Source organism: Phalangium opilio, unplaced genomic scaffold (genome assembly GCF_054372755.1).
Source record: "Phalangium opilio isolate 3A_F unplaced genomic scaffold, DU_Popi_V2 ptg000528l_1, whole genome shotgun sequence".
Lineage (NCBI taxonomy): Eukaryota > Metazoa > Arthropoda > Arachnida > Opiliones > Phalangiidae > Phalangium > Phalangium opilio.
In genome coordinates, this window is record NW_028324242.1 from 163,209 (window position 1) to 183,890 (window position 20,682).

The following is a 20,682-nucleotide window of genomic DNA, read 5'->3' on the forward strand; positions in this document are numbered from 1 at the left end:
GGAGATGTTTCAGCCAGATCCTTTGTCCTATTCTTCCAAATGACCTGAAATGTTAATGAGACGTGTGTTTTGACGTGTTTTATTATTCTAAAAAGGATTCAAGTCGATAGAGTTTTTAAATAAAAATTAATTTCCAATGTCAAAATTGTAAATTCAGTACTTATTATAACCGCTTTCCAAGATAAAAAACCCAACCCCATCCTCATTGCCCAAAACATGCCTTTTAGAAAGTATTAGATTATACAAGTTTGTACCAGATTGTCTAGCCCATAATTAATTAGTTTTACTTCAAGAAATCAAGGAACGCTTTCGCTGTAACGTTTGAAGCTAGCGCACATCTCGCGGAAACTAACCTTAGTATTGACCATTGTCATTACTGGAGGGGAGAATCGCATCTCTCGCGATTGAACCATTTTAGGTGGAATTTCTGATAGCATTTTGACGTGTATAGGGTGTTTCCGCCAGAGTAAAAAGGGGGAAGAAATAGGGGGCGAAAACCGGTTTTCAGGGGACGCCAACATGGCGACCTTAACGTGGCCAGAGCGGGCAGCCGGCAAGGGGAGAGGAAAGGGGGGAGGTAACGTGACGTCACGCGCAAAGACCCTATTGCAACCCGACTATTCTTACAGTACACCCTATTTACGGGGCGGCTAAACCTATAGCATCTTCTTTCTTCATTGCTATTATTTTACTAATTTTCTATTTAAGAACATGAATAATTAGGCCAAAAACAAAGAAAGATTTTGGATTTTCAGAACTTTTATTTGATCTAGATCAACGTAAAACTGGGTCCCTGTAAAATGAATTAGCTTTCACAGGAATTAGTTTAATGATTTCAGGTTTCAGCCTATTAGACAAACATGTTTATAGGGTGTTTCTTTCAGCTGTAGGAATCCATAAACTCCGGTTCCCCCTTTTTAAAGTAGAGAAAAGTGTTTTGGGCTGTTTAGAAGACATTATTAAATTATAATTAACTAAATTATTAATTATATTAGAAAATAGAAACAATGAAATTGAAACGCAAGCTCCCGCCATATTTTGAAGTCTGCCGCAGCCTAACTTCAGCAGCGCCATCTAGCGGTTCGTGTTTGTAGCCCATAATCCTTTTCAATCAAGGTCAATTTTGGGGTCGATTTCCGTGAGAACTAGCCGCTGCGATTTTCTGTCCGATTTTTGCTGGTAAATATTTTGATTTTATGTACATTTTAAGGGTTAATTTGGATTAAATACCAAAGTTTTATCGCTACCAATCGGAAATTAAGTGTTGCAAGTGGAAAATGTATGGTTTACCGTGCCAAATACGTTTGTTAATTACGACCAAGGCTTAAGCCTTTGTCTTTGGGGGCGGTGCTGCGTTTGTGGAAGCCATAGCCTCTTTCAGTGGATACAGAGATCTTTCCAGGTAAATATTTTATTTATGAGGGTTAATTTAGATTAAATACCAAAATTTTATCGCAAACGAATGGAAATGAAGCGTTAGAGGTGAAAAATATATCGTTAACGGTGTCAGATAGGTTTGTTAATTACGACCATTGTCTTTTTGAAGAAAACATAGCCTTAGTTGATTTTATATATTGATTACCAAACATAATGGTAGTTATTTGGAACTCCATAGTTCTAAATAACTAATGCACTTTTGTTGCTTTGATTATTGGCTGTATATTTCCCTTGACTGAAGCGAGTAGAAAACCATTAACGGCAGAACTGTAGTTCTCTAAATGTTTTCAATTAACAAATCTATTGGTGTAAATATGGGTGTCCACGGCCGGAAATAAGCACAGGACATTGTCCAATAACATTTTAAAATGTCCCATAATATTTTTAAAAACTATGGGGGTCATTGGCCAGTTTGACCAATAAACATACCCCTCCGTAGGAATAGCATTATATCGAACTTTGGGGGCTCATAACTCTGGTTCTACTAGAGATACGGGGGTGTCCTTTGACTATGTTATAGTCCTATTTGCCCCCCCCCATCCCACCATAATTATCATAATTACACCCAACTTTGAAGGCTTAGAACTCTGGTTCTACCATGGATATGGGGGTGTCCTTTGACTATGTTATGGTCCTATTCCCCCCCCCCCCAATCGCACCATAATTACACCCACAGGGTTCGTACGGAACCTGGATAACCTGGAAAAGTCAGGGATATGAAAATTAGGGGAAAAAGTCAGGGATTTAAAATATTTTCTTGAAAAGTCAGGGATATGTCCGGGATTTCGTTTGGTATATCAAACCATACTTTGGGCAATGCTAAATATGAGGCAGGTGTGAAAAGTGGGCTCTGATAAATCCCTAAAATGGTCAGGGATATTGTGAATATTTGGTCAGGGATAACCTGGAAAAGTCAGGGATTTTTAATAGAAAAATTTCGTCCGAACCCTGACCCAACTTTGAAGGCTTAGAACTCTGGTTCTACCATGGATATGGGGGTGTCCTTTGACTATGTTATAGTCCTATTTGCCCCCCCCCCCCCCACCATAATTAAACCCAACTTTCAAGGCTTATAACTCTGGTTCTACTATTGATATGGGGTTGTCCTTTGACTATGTTATAGTCCTATTTGCCCCCCCCCCACCATAATTACACCCAACTTTGGGGGCTCATAACTGTGGTCCTACTAGAGATACGCGGATTTTTGCACACAATAGTGGGCAAGGTCCTATAAATGTTCTAGTCAAAGGAGGGGACACATGTTCTATATGAAAGTTTTCTTATTTCCGGCCCTGTGGGTGTCAAGCCCATTAGTTTTCACGGTAACAGCACCATTTGTGTAGTCACAAGAATTTAGAAGTTTATTTTGGCACACAGTATTCATGATTCACATTTATGTCGTACTTATTAAAATTTTTTGAAATTAATCTTATTAAATTCTTCTAATTAATTGCGCGTTGCATTTATTCCTGGTTTTACTGTTCAATCTTTTACTCGGTTTAAAAGTAATTCAAAGTGATTGTTTAATTCACAAGTATTTCAAGATTGACCCTTAACCGTATTAATAATTATCTTTCTCGTTATTTTAAATGATTTATTTTAAAGTGGAATTGATGTTATTCAAAATGCTTGTGCCAATTAAGCTGATACTAATTTTAATTATGTATGAGATTGTTTGAATTGAACAGATTTTCTTTTTTTAGCTATCATCTGTTTCCAAAGGAGAAATTTATGTTGGATTCTAGAATGAATTATTTATCATTTGACAAATTGCACCCTATATTAATCAGGTCAATGAACCCTTTAAAATTGCACTCTCAATTCAGGTCTACACTTTGATTTTATCCGTTGAAACTGAATCTCACTAGGAAAACAATTTAGACATTTTAGGCTCTTAGTGCAGTAATTAAATCTTACTAATAGTAACTCTAGCAATATTAAGGGGACAATTCCATTCTCAATTCAGGTCTACACTTTGATTTTATCCGTTTAAAGGGAATCTCATTAGCAAAAAGACTATTTCGACAGCCTGTCAAACATTGTAGGCAATTATTGGGCTATTTAGTTTATTATTTATTATTCTATTTATTCTTAGAAGGAAAGCGCTTGCGTCCTGTTGTTTTTAGGGATTTTTCTTTTCGCCAGGACATAAATAAAATACTTGATTATGGAATAGGTGCTCTCTGGTCCTAGCCCTCCCTTTTAAGAATAATGAACGCGTAATCAGGATTTTAAGGGTGAGATTCCCTTTGCGGTGTCAAGGCATCTAGTTTATGATTTTAATTACAAATATTTTTAGGGGAAAAGCGTTTGGCAACTCTTTGAGGGAGTTTTGTAGGATCGAAATAAATTTATGATTTATGTTTAAGGTAGAAGGTTGCTTATACGCTTTGTCCCTTAAAAGTAAACACGATTTTAAGCGGGTTTCCAATAAACAAAGCCTTTATTATTATTATTATTAAATCAAGGCTTAGGTTTTTATGGTATTATTTTACTTCCCCATACTAAGGTATTTAGTTGAATGTTACGCGTGTGCAATTTGTCAAATCATAATAATTTGTCTTCTGCCCGAACATTTTACGTTACATCATGCAAGAATATTCAAGTGGATTTTCATATTAAGGTAATTAATTTGAAGTTATGCATGTGCTATTTTCTCTGAATAATAATAAGAATTTCTCTTGCGCAGGAACATTCTCTCGAGTGGAGGACATCTAACGTCGAGTGGAGGACATCTAACATCGAGTGGAGGACATCTAACATCGAGTGGAGGACATCTAACATCGAGTGGAGGACATCTAACATCGAGTGGAGGACATCTAATATCGAGTGGAGGACATCTAATATCGAGTGGAGGGCATCTAACATCGAGTGGAGGACATCTAACATCGAGTGGAGGACATCTAACATCGAGTGGAGGACTTCTAACATCGAGTGGAGGACTTCTAACATCGAGTGGAGGACTTCTAACATCGAGTGGAGGACTTCTAACATCGAGTGGAGGACTTCTAACATCGAGTGGAGGACTTCTAACATCGAGTGGAGGACTTCTAACATCGAGTGGAGGACTTCTAACATCGAGTGGAGGACTTCTAACATCGAGTGGACTTTCATTGGAAATCCCATGCTAAGGACGAAGTTTCCTGGTTTTTGGGGGCTCCATAGCGGGCCTTAGTTTAAATTTAATGATTCCCGAGTTGAACAGGGACTTGTTAAATTTAAATTGGGCTCGCAAGGCTTACTTTGGGGGTGGTAGCTTAAATTTAAATTTAAAGTTTCGTTACTATGGAAGGTACAAAAACATAAGAAAAACACTTAGGGTAGTTTTTTTGACCTTTTTTTTATGCTTTTTTTGTATTTTTATTAATTTTTTTATAAATTTTACATTTTTTTAAAAAAAAAATTTTTTTTATATAAAAAATTTGTTTTTTATAATGTTTTTGCCTTTTTCATTTATTAAAAAGCTTAAAAAGGGGCCTAAAAATATCCCCCTAAGTCCAGAGGCAAAAAAATCGAAACCAAGTCTAGTATATTAAAAATTCAAGAAAAGAAAGAACGAGGTTTAAGGCAAAATTTATTCAATAAAAAACAAAAAAACCAAAGTGTTTACAAAAATTTCGAACAAAAAAAATATTAAAGAGGTTTGTAAGTTAAAGTTTGAACGCGAAAAAAAATAATAAGTAGTTACAAATAAAATTTCCACGAAAAAAATTAAGGTAAGTGGTTACATGAAAAATTTTCAAGTAAAAAAGATGTATTTTGTGTCTTCTAGCTTCGATGATTTCCTCCAAATCTTTAAGTCAGCGCTGAGAGAAAGAGCAAGTCCAGAAGACATCATGTAACGTGAATCCAACGAAGCGTGTCATCAGGAATGATACGTAGCAAGTCTAGAACAGCTTTGTCTTGCGTCAATCGGAGCAAAGGATGTCATCTGGAAGGATACGTCTCGGAATGACCAGCGACAGAAAAATCCAAGAATATCTGCAGCATCTATAAATGAAAACATATTAATAACACATATTAAACTATTGCCTACTAACAAAGTAATCTCGTAGATTTAAATAATTTAAGAAGAGGGTGTCCTTGATTAAAAAACTGGCTACCCGAGATGAACTACACCAACTACTTGCTACCCTAAATTAAAGAAAGACTTGGGTACTATGATTTCCACCCTGAATTAAATATTCTCGCTAGCTAATTATTTCCCAAAATTGTATAGAAAATAGTTTTAAGTGAACCAGCCCTTAATTTTAAGTTATTTTATATAACTTAATAATGAAAATAATTTAAAACATCCCGTAAACTAATTTCAGAAAAATCTTCTATTTATTTATTTTAAATTACGCAGTTTAATAATGAAATTAATTTAAAATATCCCCTAAATTGATTTTAGGAAAACGACATTTATTTAAACTAATTGCTTGCCCCTTTCAATAGCATAATAATTTAAAATATCTTCTTAGCTAATTTTATTAAAACCTGATCTTTATTTAAAACTATTCCCACAGGTAGAACCCACAAATAAAATCTCTAGTCGAAATTGGACAAGGGTTAACTTAGGCTTAGGGCAAACGTCCACGTGTCTTAAAACTATCTCTGCGGGCGGGACTTGATTTTCGAAAAACTGTCGCGTCATCTCTAAATTAATTAATAATAGCCCATAAACTACTTTTAGGAAAACCTTCGATTTATTTTAAAACTATTCCCACAGACAATATCCGTAAAATAACTAGAGTTTAATAAGACACAGTTTAATTTAGGCTTAGGGTCCTCGTGTTTTAAAATTCTCTCGGCGGGACCCGATTTCCGGAAATCTGTCGCGTTATCTCTAAATTAATTACGTGCCCCCTTTAATAGATTATAATAATAGCCCCTAAACAAATTTTAGGAAATCCTTCCATTTATTTATTTTAAAACTATTCCCACAGACAATATCCGTAAATAACTAGAATTTAAATGGGACAAGGCTTAATTAGGCTTAGTGCACCGGTCCTCGTGTTCGGCGGGACTTGATTTCCGAAAATCTGTCGCGATCTCTCTAAATTAATAACGTACCCCGTTTAATATCTTTAAATAATAGCACCTAAACCATTTATTAAGGGATTCTCTTTTGTCCAAGATCTCGTTGTAAAATTTTATTTGTGGTACTTGATTTTTAATAAATAAATAAAATTCACTAACATTTAACACTGCCTAATTAATTTAAATACTTGAAATAAAATAAATAATTTAAGGGGAGCTAGATGAGTTTGGATTATTGTAAAGTTAGGCTTACGGACTGTTAAAGCACCACGAGGCGAAGCAATGGCCGCCGTTGAAGAACTTCCAATTCAGCTTGCGTTCTCGGCAAAAACGATCAGTGAAATGGCGGAGCTATCAAGAATCTTCCTCAAAAGCCGGGATCACGATCAGCTGAGTGAGAAAGGTTTTTCCAAAGCGACCCTCCTCGACGTTTTCCAAGCAACGAATGAGCCGTCTGACCTCGACGGTTTCCAGGCAAAGAATGACCCGTCTGACCTCGGCGGCTTCCAGGACCGAATGAGCCGTCTGAACTTTGCCTGTAACCAAATACATTTCCAACGTTGGGGGGCGCTAAAAGCACCTATGCGCGGACTCGGGTGCGCCATACCCCGGGCACGAAATCCAAATAGCTGAACACTGCTAGGCCTATATGAATGAACGCTAGGCCTAAATGAATGAACGCTAGGCCTAACTGAATGGACAATCATTACCTATTACCATTAACATCTGTCGTGACGTCACAAGTCAATTACCTCGGTGACGTCATAGGTCACGTGATCTGACGTCATAGGTCACGTGATGTGACGTCATAGTCACGTGATCTGACGTCATAGTCACGTGGTTTTACGTCATAGGTCACGTGATCTCACGTCATAGTCACGTGATTTGACGTCATAGGTCGCGTGATTTGACGTCATAGTCACGTGGTTTTACGTCATAGGTCGCGTGATCTGACGTCATAGTCACGTGGTTTTACGTCATAGGTCACGTGATCTGACGTCATAGTCACGTGATCATAGGTCGCGTGATTTGACGTCATAGTCACGTGGTTTTACGTCATAGGTCGCGTGATCTGACGTCATAGTCACGTGATTTGACGTCATAGGTCACGTGATCTGACGTCATAGTCACGTGATTTGACGTCATAGTCACGTGATCTGACGTCATAGTCACGTGGTTTTACGTCATAGGTCACGTGATTTGACGTCATAGTCACGTGATTTGACGTCATAGGTTGCGTGATTTGACGTCATAGTCACGTGGTTTTACGTCATAGGTCGCGTGATCTGACGTCATAGTCACGTGGTTTTACGTCATAGGTCACGTGATCTGACGTCATAGTCACGTGATCATAGGTCGTGTGATTTGACGTCATAGTCACGTGGTTTTACGTCATAGGTCGCGTGATCTGACGTCATAGTCACGTGATTTGACGTCATAGGTCACGTGGTCTGACGTCATATCAAGTGATCTAACGTCATTAGTCACGTGATTTGACGTCATAGGTCACGTGATCTGACGTCACAGGTCTATATATATAGGTATGATTAGTCCGTTCACTACCACACACATAAACAAGCCCACTGTTAAATAAAAATCATTCATTATAACTTTGATACTGTATTCAAAATATTCATTGGATAAAGCCAGTTATTCTGACTGTTCTTAAATTAAGAGTGTGTCATTGGTCTCACGTCATCATACTCGACTCACGGCTCTACCATGTTGGGAAAGCATTTTAATCATACTCAGAGGTATGGAGCAAGTTTCTATACCTTAGTCACTAAATGTAATTAGTAAGCTTACAAGTAAAAATAAATTTCGATCAGTCAGACTTATAAATATTAATCCAACATTTTATTTCGAAATATGTTCCATTTGATACAATCGGATTTAATAAAAATTTGTAATTAAAATACTTTTCAAAAATGTGTAATCATTCATTATAACTTTGGTTAAAGTCATTTACTCTGTTTATTATTTGACGCCATAACTATAATTAATAAGCTTATAAATAGAAATAATTTTATCAAATAATATAATGCAAGTTTTTATTTTGAAATACATTTCATTGATACATTAGATTTTATTAAAAAGATTAATATTGAAAATAATAAGAATATTTTTATAAACGTGTAACTTCCGAGTGTTGAGTCCAGGTACTGAAAATAATAAGAAAATTTCTATTATTAGCAAATTTTAATCGGCTTAGAATTTCCATCTCTTTTCCACCGCTAATATCCTACGGTGGAAAACGAGGTTGTTAGGATGGAAAACCAGGGTATTTGGTGGCAAAACGTAGCATTATGCTTTTGCGTCCAGATAGGAAGTGCGTAAAGTCACTGAGTGTTGAAAAATTGCATAAATATTATTAACCATGTATAGATTAAGCGTGCAAGTGAACAACAGTAATTAATTAATTCGTATTAAATTATTTGTTTAGATAACCCAGAGTTGCTATAGTCGGACCCCTCGTATATTGTACTTGGTATGCCTCAAATATAAACATTTATAGCTTAGAAAGAAATACCAATATGGCGGCAAGGAATAGAGTAACGCCAGAATTTCCAGGAACGTTTGAAACAATACCGAACATCTGCAATTATAATAAACATATTAAGAAATGTAATAAGAACTTCCATCAAAATTATATAAAGAATGGGTAGATTTTACTGATGGCTAATATTTTTGTAGCACCCTAGGAGTGAAGGCACTCGGCGTTGCCCGTCAGCTCGTCGGGACATTTTTGATTACTTTTCACGCAGAAATTCCATAAAGAAGGGTTTTTAAATTTGTGGCCGCCATTTAAAAAGATGGCCACAAATCGAACCCGAAAGACCATTCAGCCCGTCTATAGGTTAAAGGAAACCAGTGTACTAAATATTTGCGAAATCGGTTGAAACGCGCGGACTTTGTTGCATAGAGAAGATTTTTTTTTACATTTTGGGGCGCCATTTATTAAGATGGTGGCAGATTGGAAAAATCTTTCTTAGTACGCGCCTACTACTTACGAGTAACGTTTTTTTTTTCTAGGCCAAGCGGTTTGAGCTGGGCGTTGATTATCAGTCAGTCTGTCAGTCAGTCAGGACTTTGATTTATATAGATATAGATAAATAAATTAGTTCTTCTATGATAGAACTAAACAGAAATATTCATTAATTTGCTTGAACCGGCAAATAATAATGCTTGAACACGAAAGATTTGATTGAACAAAATTTCTAAAAAATAAAAGTTAAAACAAGATGGCCCAAGAGCTGGGCTCATAATAGTAGCCACATCGTACCGTACTTAACAGGCGTACATAAAATTTACGTGAATAGCCCCTCGATGCGCTACTTTTAACTGTGCTAAAATGATTACCAGTAATCCTTACTTCAATAAATTTATTTATTTTATAATTGTAATAGTGCGACGCCAAGAGAAAACTTGAGTGAGTAGCCCCTCGATGCGCTACCCTTAACATTGCTAAAATGACTACCCGTAAGGCCATTATAAAAACGAGGTTTTCGCTTTAACAATGCTAAACTGATTACACCCAAGTAACCTTAATAGAATAACAGAAAGTTTTAGTGATTATCCCCTCGATGATCGAGTTACCTTTAACAGTGCCATAATGATTACGTACTTAACGTTCAAGTAATACACGTACAGAAACTCTTAGTTTACAACTTACACCTACGCATACTTATCGCGTCTTATCAATTTCTAACATGAACGTATGGCCAGAAGCGTTTGAAAGAGAAAGAATTCGGTAAAACACCCAATAATTGTAATATCCCGGTGCCTTAAGACCATTCTAAAAATAACATCAGTATATATTTTCTTTTGCCTAGATTCTAAATCTAAAACGACGGGGACGACGACGGGGACAACAACAACAGGGCAGGTCAAACTAAGAGCCTCACCGTAGATGTACGTCATACGATGTGGCTAAAAATACTTTAAGGTACTTTTTCTTACTTGAGAAGTATTACTAGTGAAAGCTTATGCAGAGTTGCATAAGTTTATAAGATATGTTCCATAAGTGCGTCACTCGTTAATGAGAGTTTGTCATGAAGTGACGTAGGCGAAACGTCATAGATTCTCGTAAAGCGACGCCTGGTGAGGCGCTGTCAAAGGCTTAGTATAGACTAAATAGGAGGATGGACTGCAAAACCGAGTGTAGTCAATTCTCACGTCGTTCTTGAACTAGCTCTCATTAAGCCACTAGCATTACGAAGTATAGGTAGTGACATACTTATGGAACATATCTTATAAACTTATGGAGTTGAGGATATGTAAATCGAGTACATGGTCTTACCTTTCATGATGCAAGGAGGATGGAGGGGAGATGAAGAGAAACGTCCAAACCGCGGTTCTCATCCCTTTTAGATGGTTACTGAAAGAACATGTAAGGGATCAAAATTAAACACTTAAGAACGCCTTTTCACAAACCAAATTAAAGAAATATATTTTTCAAATTAATTTTTGGGACCCTTTTACGAACTGAAAGAGCTTACCTTCCTCAATATGCAGATATTAAATCTAGACCTAGATTAGGCGGGAATACAACTTTCAAATCTAGTAATTCTCTATAGAGAAAATGTAATATTTTCCTTTGTATTTAGCATATTTTTCAAGTTACTAATTTAATTACTAATACCAGGGATAGATTTAATTTTAGAAGCAGGAATGGAGAACGGTTTGTATTTACTTCAGTCCGACTTATAGCCCCAGGATAGAGCCCCTCCCTCCAACACGTAACGAAAAATTTAAATTATCTTATAGGCTCACTTAAAGTACGTTTTGATGACGTTGCTGACGGGGAAGGCGAAAAATACGTAATTCCTTTTTACCTCTGTCGCTATGACCCGCCTCTTCTTTCATACCCCTCCGTCCCGTGGGGGGAAGGGGGTCCGGGACTTTGACGCGCGCCCAGATTACTCTGTTCTCCATTCCTACTTCTGAAATTAAATCTATCCCTGCTAATACCAAGAAAGAAGTGATATCTAGTTTACTAGGGAGAAGGTATAAATTCGCCACATTTCTAGCTTTATCTCCAGTCCAAACTTAGGTCCGTACTTAATCCCCGCCGCCTCTAAATTACAACCAGCATCTCATTGGTTCTTGAAAACCCACGTCAGCGCGACGCGAATGATGAAAATTCCGAAATAGCCCGGCCTCCTTTTACGTCCCCCCTTTTATTTTGAAAGGGGGACTGGGACTATGGCGCGCGAATGCTTAGGCATCTTATAGCTTCTCCCTAGTAAACTAGATATCGCTTCTTGCTAATACTACTACTACATGCTCGTACCACTTTTATATCAGGGATAGATTTAATTTTAGAAGCAGGAATGGAGAACGGTTAGTATTTACTTCAGTCCGACTCATAGCGACAGGATAGAGTCGCTGGCCAAAAATACGTTATACCAGAAGTATATAATACTTCTCTTCGAGAGAAGTGTACCACAAATCGGGGTAAGTGTAACGTCACTCTTCCCAACATCGGAACATTTAGAGCAAGGTTACTAAAACGAATCACATGCGCGATAAATAGTTCCCTCATCATTACTCTATTAGCGTTTAAATATTTGGCAAGACGCGCTTGTGCATTTTTGTCCCACGTCAAGACTAGGTTTGTGGGATGATTGCTGGGGATTTAGTGCCAAACAATTATAGAATTCACTTTACGGTGCGATGCCCATTTGTAGTTTGATGAGCGGGAAAGCAAACTAAAAGGGGTGAGCCTGGGAAGAATGACGTTACATAACTAAAGCATTAAGAGGATACAGAGTGTCATCCTTCTTCTATTATCCCCTTCTGGTTATACCTTTTTCCTCTGTCGCTATGACCCGTCTCTTCTTTCATACCCCTCCGTCCCGTGGAAGGGGGGTCCGGGACTTTGACGCGCGCCACCATTACTCTGTTCTCCATTCCTACTTCTAAAATTAAATCTATCCCGGTTTATATCCTATCCCTCTCTCTCTTGGATACTGATAAAAAATTAATGCACTAAAAAAACGCAAGAAGCTTCAGAATGTCAACGAACAAGCAGAGTACCGCTGCGAGGAAGCTTTTTTCTCCTCCCCCCCTTGACAACTAAGTATAATCAGGGAAAGAATTAGCGAGCACTTTTCACCCTTACATCTGTACTCCAAATCCAAAACACCGGAACCAAATTCACTAACTACCTTCTTAATTGCTATTAAAAACAATTCCCCGAGACGGTTCCATTTTGAACCCCTGTGAAGACGCTTATCTGTACAACGCACAAGGGGTCGTAGTCATAGCGACAGAGGTAAACAGGAATTACGTATTTTTGGCCCTCCGTGTCAGCAACGTCACCAATACGTAGTTTTTGTGAGCCAGTAAGAAAATTTAATTTTTTTTTGTGGCGTGTTGAAGGGAGGGGCTCTATACTGGACTATGAGTCGGACTGAAGTAAATACTAACCGTTCTCCATTCCTACTTCTAAAATTAAATCTATCCCTGATTCAGTCTTAGCAAAACACTGAAGCCATCATTTTGATTTTGGAAAATAATTTTTATAAGAAAAACTATCTACTCTAGAAGCTTGGACTTTATTTAGTATAATAAAACACGCCAAAACACACGTCTCATTAAAATTTCAGGGCATTCGGATGTATAGGACAAAGGATCTGGCCAAAAAAGCTACCTCCTCCCATAGAACTTAATGTTAATTTTGGGTTCCTTTGAATAATCATCAAAAGTTGCGCTTATATATGTAAATCGAATTCTTCGAACGGGCGAGCAGTTGGGGTCGTGTTGCGCGTGATCGAGTGGGCTATGACTTGGGGAACTCGCCGCTAGGGCCTTGGAAATCAAACTGAAACTTAAATAGATAGTTTTAGATTTAAATTAACGTTAATGTCAAAATAATTGACTTCCTAAGTTTTGCAATGAATAAGAATGTTATTATTAAGTTTTACTTTTGGAAAATGGGCTGACAAAACGTTTTTTTAAAAGCATAACCGCAACTTAAAAATAATATTCCAATGTATTTTAGCCTTTAAACGCGTCATAAGCAGTGATGTAGTGTTCCCCTATGCTAAAAATATTAGAATATAACAATCATACTTCAAAAATTACGTGAAAACATAACACAACCACCAAAAAAAAAAAAGAAAAACAATACAATTCCCATTTTATAATTCATGGTTTTCTAAAGGTTTCGGTAAATTATTCCGTAGATAGGCCTATACAAAATAAAACCAAAAGCACTTCAGAATGTTCTGACAAATCAGAACTAAAACTCTTTGGGTGAATTGCAAAATACTTTGGCTACCAGTCAAATCTCACGGACTCATGTTCCCATTCCTAATTAACGGAAGAGATCTTTTATACGAAAGGGAACCAAAACTACTTTACGCTTCTCAGAATAGAAATAAGAACTAAAACTGTTAGAAATAAGAAATAAAAAACCATTTGTCAAAAAGAAAAACTTATATTTAATGAAAATTAATGTATTTCTTTTTTTACAATCGCTGTTTTTTAACTTTTTACATTTCAATAAATATTTTAAAATTTTTAAGTCCCGCCGTACTTAAAAATAATCGGCCGCTTTGGTGCGACTTTTCGCCAAATCAGACAAGTTCAAAAGGTTATCGGTTAACGAGGAAGGGTCGGTTAATTTTCTTTTAAGCAGCACAGGCGTCTTTGGGGTGACTGGGCTTCCAGCGGGTGTATGATCTCTTAACGGTGTTCTGGTAGGTGAGGGTGAATAACTGGCCAACAGAGCCTTGTCGGTACTTCGATGGATACCTAATTTAGCGCAGGCTAAACGCTGAGCGGCTGGAGACATACGGTTAAGACGATCCAAGGGGGATCGAGGTGAAGTACCGCCAAATTGAGGTGAAGGCCTGTTACAATTATTTTCATTAGGTTATTTATAACCAGGGCAGGTTTTTGGGGGTGTCGGGTGGTAAACTTCGTCGGGTAATAGAAAATGTTTACCCGCCGCCGCGGGTATCGGGTCCCTATTCTCAATTGCCCGTCTGGGGGGATCTGAGCTGCAAAATCCCCAAAATCCAATTCGGGCCTTTGTTTTTCATTGTACAGTTCAATTAAAAGCTAGATTTCAAAGCCGAGCCATTATCCCCCATAGTGTAATTCATTAAATTCAATATTAATTAATTAATAACTCGTTAATAATTAAATTATTTAATTATGAAAGGCAGAAGTATTGAAACACGCGCGGTATCCCGTCATGAACTGGACCGTTGCCTACGTTAATCAAGGCCTGTGCGCGGCGCCGATTTTTATTTTGGCAATTTAAGTTGCCAAATTCTCTCACCTGAGGCGCTAATAGCTGGACCTAAATAATTTGAAATATTCATTTTCTCGCGCGTTTCGGTCCAGCTATCAATGAAATCTCGCGGTAAAATAGGGAGAAAAAAAGAAGTGGCGTTTCTTAAAAGTCCCCCCCCCCCTTCGGAACTACCGCGCACAGGCCTTGATTAACGTAGGCAACGACTGAACCCGTGGGGATTTTGTCAGACTCCGCGGGTATTGTCAAAGGCTTAAAATTGGGACTCGCGTACCCATTGGGGTCCTAAAAAATGTGTTTCGCGTCGGGTACCCGCACACCCCTGGTTTATAACTAATTAAATTAAAGTTAAAACAATACTTACGTAAAAAAGGAAGACTTGACTTTTTTCAGAGCATCTTCTTTCTTTGTTCTGCTCTGTTTGGAGGCTTTATCAGCGAGAGCTAGGGCTAATCTCTCGCGACTGGGTACATCAGGAATTTTGAATTGGGGGCCACCAGGTGTTCGTGGTATGGGTGTATCACTGCCATCTAGTCGGAAAGGTGTGCCTTCTATTTCACCCCATGTCATTAGCGGAGAATCCAAGATTCCTGTGAAATTAATTATTATTTTTTTAATTAAGTATCTTAAGATTGATATCATTAATGAAGGGGAGGGTACAATAGATACCTGGTGCTGGTGAAGGAGTAGACGCCACAAATCCATACCCATTAACTGTAGGAGTATCTTTGGGAATGAGTTCTTTTCCGTCAATACCAATTTTTCCTTCCAAATTCTTAGCTTGTACAGACGCGGCTTCGGCTAAAGCGGCTTTATTAACCGTTTCGTTAAAGGGTTGAGTTTCAAAACGCGTATTGGAATGAACAACTTCTCTCCTTTGTTCTTTTTGTAGTTTCTCTTCAAATGTAAACTCCACTCCTAATTATAAATTACATTTTTTTTAATTAAACAAACCCTGTCCTAATTTCTAATAACAGAACAGGGAAGACGATACGCACCATTAGGCACGTACATCAAGGCATTTTCATTCTTGTAAGACCAAGTTGTTAATTCTTTCGGTTTATTATCGGTAATGGCTAATTTTTCCGTAGATGGAAGTGATAAAGCATCCTGAATTTTCTTTTCCTCGTTATTTTCGTCGTGATATAACCAGGGATATTTTAATTGATGCTTTTTGGCCGCTTCGACCATAATGGTGTCAAATGAAGCGTTATCCTCGCTGGTAAACTTGTACAAGAACTGGTCCAGAGTTAACAACTTTGCGCCTTCTTCTACAATTTTATTTTCTTCCATATCTTTCAATTCAGGGTTTCTAGATGGTGGGGTTCTCGCGTCAGAAGCCGAACTTTTATTGTCATCCTTTCTGGGTGTTTCGAAGGTACTGGGTGTGTTAACTAGAAATTTCAAAATTTAAAGATATATCTCAATTGAATATGTTGGATTATATGTCAATAATTGATGAAAAAACTTACAGATGGAACTGAATGACGTTCCAGGGCGACTAGTTGCCCTCCTAGAGCAATATTTAATTTGAATTTCCCTGAGTTTAGCAACATCGTTAGATTCCAAAGCCTCTAAGTACTCGTTCTGGGCTTTCAACTTCTCAAAATCAGGATAGAAATCTCGTTGTATGATTTTCTCCAGTGCCTGATGTTGAAAATTAAATTTGAATTCATTTTCTAATTTATAATTCAATAATTTATAACTTACATCCGTGTAGGACTCTTCATCAAGAACCTTTCTTTTCTTCTTGAAGGATTTCTTTTCTTCATCTTCAGAAGCATCCTTCTTTTGACAAAGGCTTAATGTTTTCGCCTTTAAAGTGCTTAATGCTAAAGTTCCTTCTTTTACCGAAGCCATTTTACTAATATATTAATATTTCTAACTTTAATTTACCTACCATCAACAAAATTTATATTTATATCAGTAAACAATTTTCCTTTGGAAGGGATTAACCCAGTAACCTACCTGACTGTGTACTGTACTTGTACTGAATTCTGGTTCTGAGATGAAACGAAATAATTTTCGTGACTTGTTTACAAATGGACGCTACTAATTTGCAAACCAATTTTTTTGCATATGGCCGCCATTTTCAAAAGTTTGCTTCCAAAATACTAATTTGCATAAATTCTCAAACTTTTTCTTGCATAAGGCCAGTATTTTCAATAGTTTGCAGCCAATATACTAATTTGCATAAAATTCACCAGCAAACCTCCCCATGCATAAGGCCAATAATTTAAAAGTTTGCTACAAGAATACTAATTTGCATAAATTTACCGGAAACTCGATGAAACTCATGGTTTTTTTCAAGGAAACCTATTAAGTTATTTACGCTCATAATTTAGCGATTAATTTTATAACATAATATCAAAGGTTTCACAGGTTTGAAACAAAATTTATTTTGCATAAAAAAGTATAAAACAAGAAAACTCGAAACTCATGGTTTTTTCAAGGAAACTTATTAAGTTATTTACGCTCATAATTAAGCGATTAATTTTATACCATAATATCGAGGGTTTCACAGGTTTCAAACCAATTTTATTTTGCATGAAAACTAAACGAAGCTAAACGAAGCTAAACGACTCTAAACGAAGCTAAACGAAGCTAAACGACTCTAAACGAAGCTAAACGAAGCTAAACGACTCTAAACGAAGCTAAACGAAGCTAAACGAAGCTAAAAGAAGCTAAACGAAGCAAAACGAAGCAAAACGAAGCTAAACGAAGCTAAAAGAAGCTAAACGACTCTAAACGAAGCTAAACGAAGCTAAACGACTCTAAACGAAGCTAAACGAAGCTAAACGACTCTAAACGAAGCTAAACGAAGCTAAACGACTCTAAACGAAGCTAAACGACTCTAAACGAAGCTAAACGAAGCTAAACGACTCTAAACGAAGCTAACCAATTCTAAACGAAGCTAAACGACTCTAAACGAAGCTAAACGAAGCTAAACGACTCTAAACGAAGCTAACCAATTCTAAACGAAGCTAAACGAAGCTAAACGACTCTAAACGAAGCTAAACGAAGCTAAACGAAGCTAAACGACTCTAAACGAAGCTAAACGAAGCTAAAAGAAGCTAAAAGAAGCTAAACGAAGCTAAACGAAGCTAAACGAAGCTAAACGAAGCTAAACGAAGCTAAAAGAAGCTAAAAGAAGCTAAACGAAGCTAAACGAAGCTAAACGAAGCTAAACGACTCTAAAAGAAGCTAAACGAAGCTAAACGAAGCTAAACGACTCTAAACGAAGCTAAACGAAGCTAAACGACTCTAAACGAAGCTAAACGAAGCTAAACGACTCTAAACGAAGCTAAACGACTCTAAACGAAGCTAAACGACTCTAAACGAAGCTAAACGAAGCTAAACGACTCTAAACGAAGCTAAACGAAGCTAAACGAAGCTAAACGAAGCTAAACGACTCTAAACGAAGCTAAACGAAGCTAAACGACTCTAAACGAAGCTAAACGACTCTAAACGAAGCTAAACGAAGCTAAACGACTCTAAACGAAGCTAAACGAAGCTAAACGACTCTAAACGAAGCTAAAAGAAGCTAAACGAAGCTAAACGAAGCTAAACCGAAGCTAAACGAAGCTAAACGACTCTAAAAGAAGCTAAACGAAGCTAAACGACTCTAAACGAAGCTAAACGACTCTAAACGAAGCTAAACGAAGCTAAACGAAACTAAAAACGAAGCTAAACGAAGCTAAACGACTCTAAACGAAGCTAAACGAAGCTAAACGACTCTAAACGAAGCTAAACGAAGCTAAACGAAGCTAAAAGAAGCTAAACGAAGCTAAACGACTCTAAACGAAGCTAAACGAAGCTAAACGACTCTAAACGAAGCTAAACGAAGCTAAACGACTCTAAACGAAGCTAAACGAAGCTAAACGACTCTAAACGAAGCTAAACGAAGCTAAACGAAGCTAAACGACTCTAAACGAAGCTAAACGAAGCTAAACGACTCTAAACGAAGCTAAACGAAGCTAAACGAAGCTAAACGACTCTAAACGACTCTAAACGAAGCTAAACGAAGCTAAACGACTCTAAACGAAGCTAAACGACTCTAAACGAAGCTAAACGAAGCTAAACGAAGCTAAATGACTCTAAACGAAGCTAAACGACTCTAAACCACTCTAAACCACTATAAGCCACTCTAAACCACTCTAAGCCATTCTAAGCCATTCTAAACCACTCTAAGCCATTCTAAGCCATTCTAAACCACTCTAAGCCACTCTAAACCACTCTAAGCCACTCTAAACCACTCTAAGCCATTCTAAACCACTCTAAGCCATTCTAAACCACTCTAAGCCACTCTAAACCACTCTAAACCACTCTAAGCCATTCTAAGCCATTCTAAACCACTCTAAGCCACTCTAAACCACTCTAAGCCACTCTAAACCACTCTAAGCCACTCTAAACCACTCTAAGCCATTCTAAACCACTCTAAGCCATTCTAAACCACTCTAAGCCATTCTAAACCACTCTAAGCCACTCTAAACCACTCTAAACCACTCTAGCCACTCTAAACAACTCTAGCCACTCTAAACCACTCTAGCCACTCTAAACCACTCTAGCCACTCTAAACCACACTAGCCACTCTAAGCCACTCTAAACCACTCTAAGCCATTCTAAACCACTCTAAGCCACTCTAAACCACTCTAAGCCACTCTAAGCCACTCTAAACGACTCTAAACCACTCTAAGCCACTCTAAACCACTCTGGCCACTCTAAACCACTCTAGCCACTCTAAACCACTCTAGCCACTCTAAACCACACTAGCCACTCTAAGCCACTCTAAACCACTCTAGCCACTCTAAACCACTCTAGCCACTCTAAGCCACTCTAAACCACTCTAGCCACTCTAAACCACTCTAGCCACTCTAAACCACTCTAGCCACTCTAAACCACTCTAGCCACTCTAAACCACTCTAAACCACACTAGCCACTCTAAGCCACTCTAGCCACTCTAAACCACTGTAAACCACTCTAAACCACTCTAAACCACTCTAGCCACTCTAAGCCACTCTAAGCCACTCTAAACCACTCTAAGCCACTCTAAACCACTCTAGCCACTCTAAACCACTCTAGCCACTCTAAACCACTCTAAACCACACTAGCCACTCTAAGCCACTCTAGCCACTCTAAACCACTCTAAACCACTCTAGCCACTATAAGCCACTCTAAACCACTCTAAACCACTCTAAGCCACTCTAAACCACTCTAAACCACTCTAGCCACTCTAAGCCACTCTAAGCCACTCTAGCCACTCTAAGCCACTCTAAACCACTCTAAGCCACTCTAAACCACTCTAAGCCACTCTAAACCACTCTAAGCCACTCTAAACCACTCTAAGCCACTCTAAACCACTCTAAGCCATTCTAAACCACTCTAAGCCACTCTAAACCACTCTAGCCACTCTAAGCCACTCTAGCCACTCTAAGCCACTCTAAACCACTCTAAGCCACTCTAAACCACTCTAAACCACTCTAAGCCACTCTAAACCACTCTAAGCCACTCTAAACCACTCTAAGCCACTCTAAGCCACTCTAAACCACTCTAAGCCACTCTAAACCACTCTAAGCCACTCTAAGCCACTCTAAACCACTCTAGCCACTCTAAACCACTCTAGCCGCTCTAAACCACTCTAAACCACACTAGCCACTCTAAGCCACTCTAGCCACTCTAAACCACTCTAAACCACTCTAAACCACTCTAGCCACTCTAAGCCACTCTAAGCCACTCTAAACCACTCTAGCCACTCTAAACCACTCTAAACCACTCTAAAGCTAAGCTAAGCTAAGAACAGGCAGTCGAAGACTCCCAGACCCCTTTATCCATTTATACTCTATCCCACCATCCCTTGTTAAACATTATGCATGTCAAAAATCCCTGTTAAAATCTCAAATGTTAAGAAAATAAAAATTTCAATTGTGGAATGGTTATATAAATCCAAAATGGAAATT

General features: G+C 37.9%; 2 protein-coding genes and 1 long non-coding RNA gene across 5 annotated transcripts; 1 reads left to right on the forward strand and 2 right to left on the reverse strand.

Annotated features, from left to right (window-relative positions):
- Positions 1-1,044: 1,044 nt before the first annotated feature.
- On the forward strand, positions 1,045-6,624 carry LOC149588885 (uncharacterized). 2 transcript variants are annotated; one of them, XM_089861999.1, is made up of 4 exons: positions 1,045-1,179; positions 1,263-1,402; positions 3,141-4,060; positions 4,127-6,624. In XM_089861999.1, exons 3-4 carry the CDS (start codon positions 3,918-3,920, stop codon positions 4,566-4,568), a joined length of 585 nt encoding a protein of 194 aa, XP_089718125.1. In that variant the 5' UTR covers positions 1,045-1,179; positions 1,263-1,402; positions 3,141-3,917; the 3' UTR covers positions 4,569-6,624. The 2 variants fall into 2 exon arrangements, with proteins under 2 accessions (XP_089718125.1, XP_089718126.1); XM_089862000.1 differs by having other exon boundaries at positions 1,048-1,179; positions 1,236-1,402.
- Positions 4,994-7,080, reverse strand: LOC149588886 (uncharacterized). Its single transcript, XR_016379763.1, has 2 exons — positions 6,713-7,080; positions 4,994-5,427 (listed from the first exon to the last, which is right to left on the reverse strand). It is a non-coding gene; the product is annotated as an uncharacterized LOC149588886 (long non-coding RNA).
- A 6,803-nt stretch (positions 7,081-13,883) lies between these two features.
- Positions 13,884-16,815, reverse strand: Es2 (ess-2 splicing factor homolog). 2 transcript variants are annotated; one of them, XM_089861919.1, is made up of 7 exons: positions 16,694-16,815; positions 16,436-16,621; positions 16,198-16,372; positions 15,724-16,119; positions 15,395-15,643; positions 15,090-15,315; positions 13,884-14,318 (listed from the first exon to the last, which is right to left on the reverse strand). In XM_089861919.1, the coding sequence occupies exons 2-7, from the start codon at positions 16,583-16,585 to the stop codon at positions 14,003-14,005; spliced, it is 1,512 nt and encodes a 503-aa protein (XP_089718045.1). In that variant the 5' UTR covers positions 16,586-16,621; positions 16,694-16,815; the 3' UTR covers positions 13,884-14,002. The 2 variants fall into 2 exon arrangements, with proteins under 2 accessions (XP_089718045.1, XP_089718046.1); XM_089861920.1 differs by lacking the exon at positions 16,694-16,815 and having other exon boundaries at positions 16,436-16,687.
- Between the last annotated feature and the right edge of the window lie 3,867 nt (positions 16,816-20,682).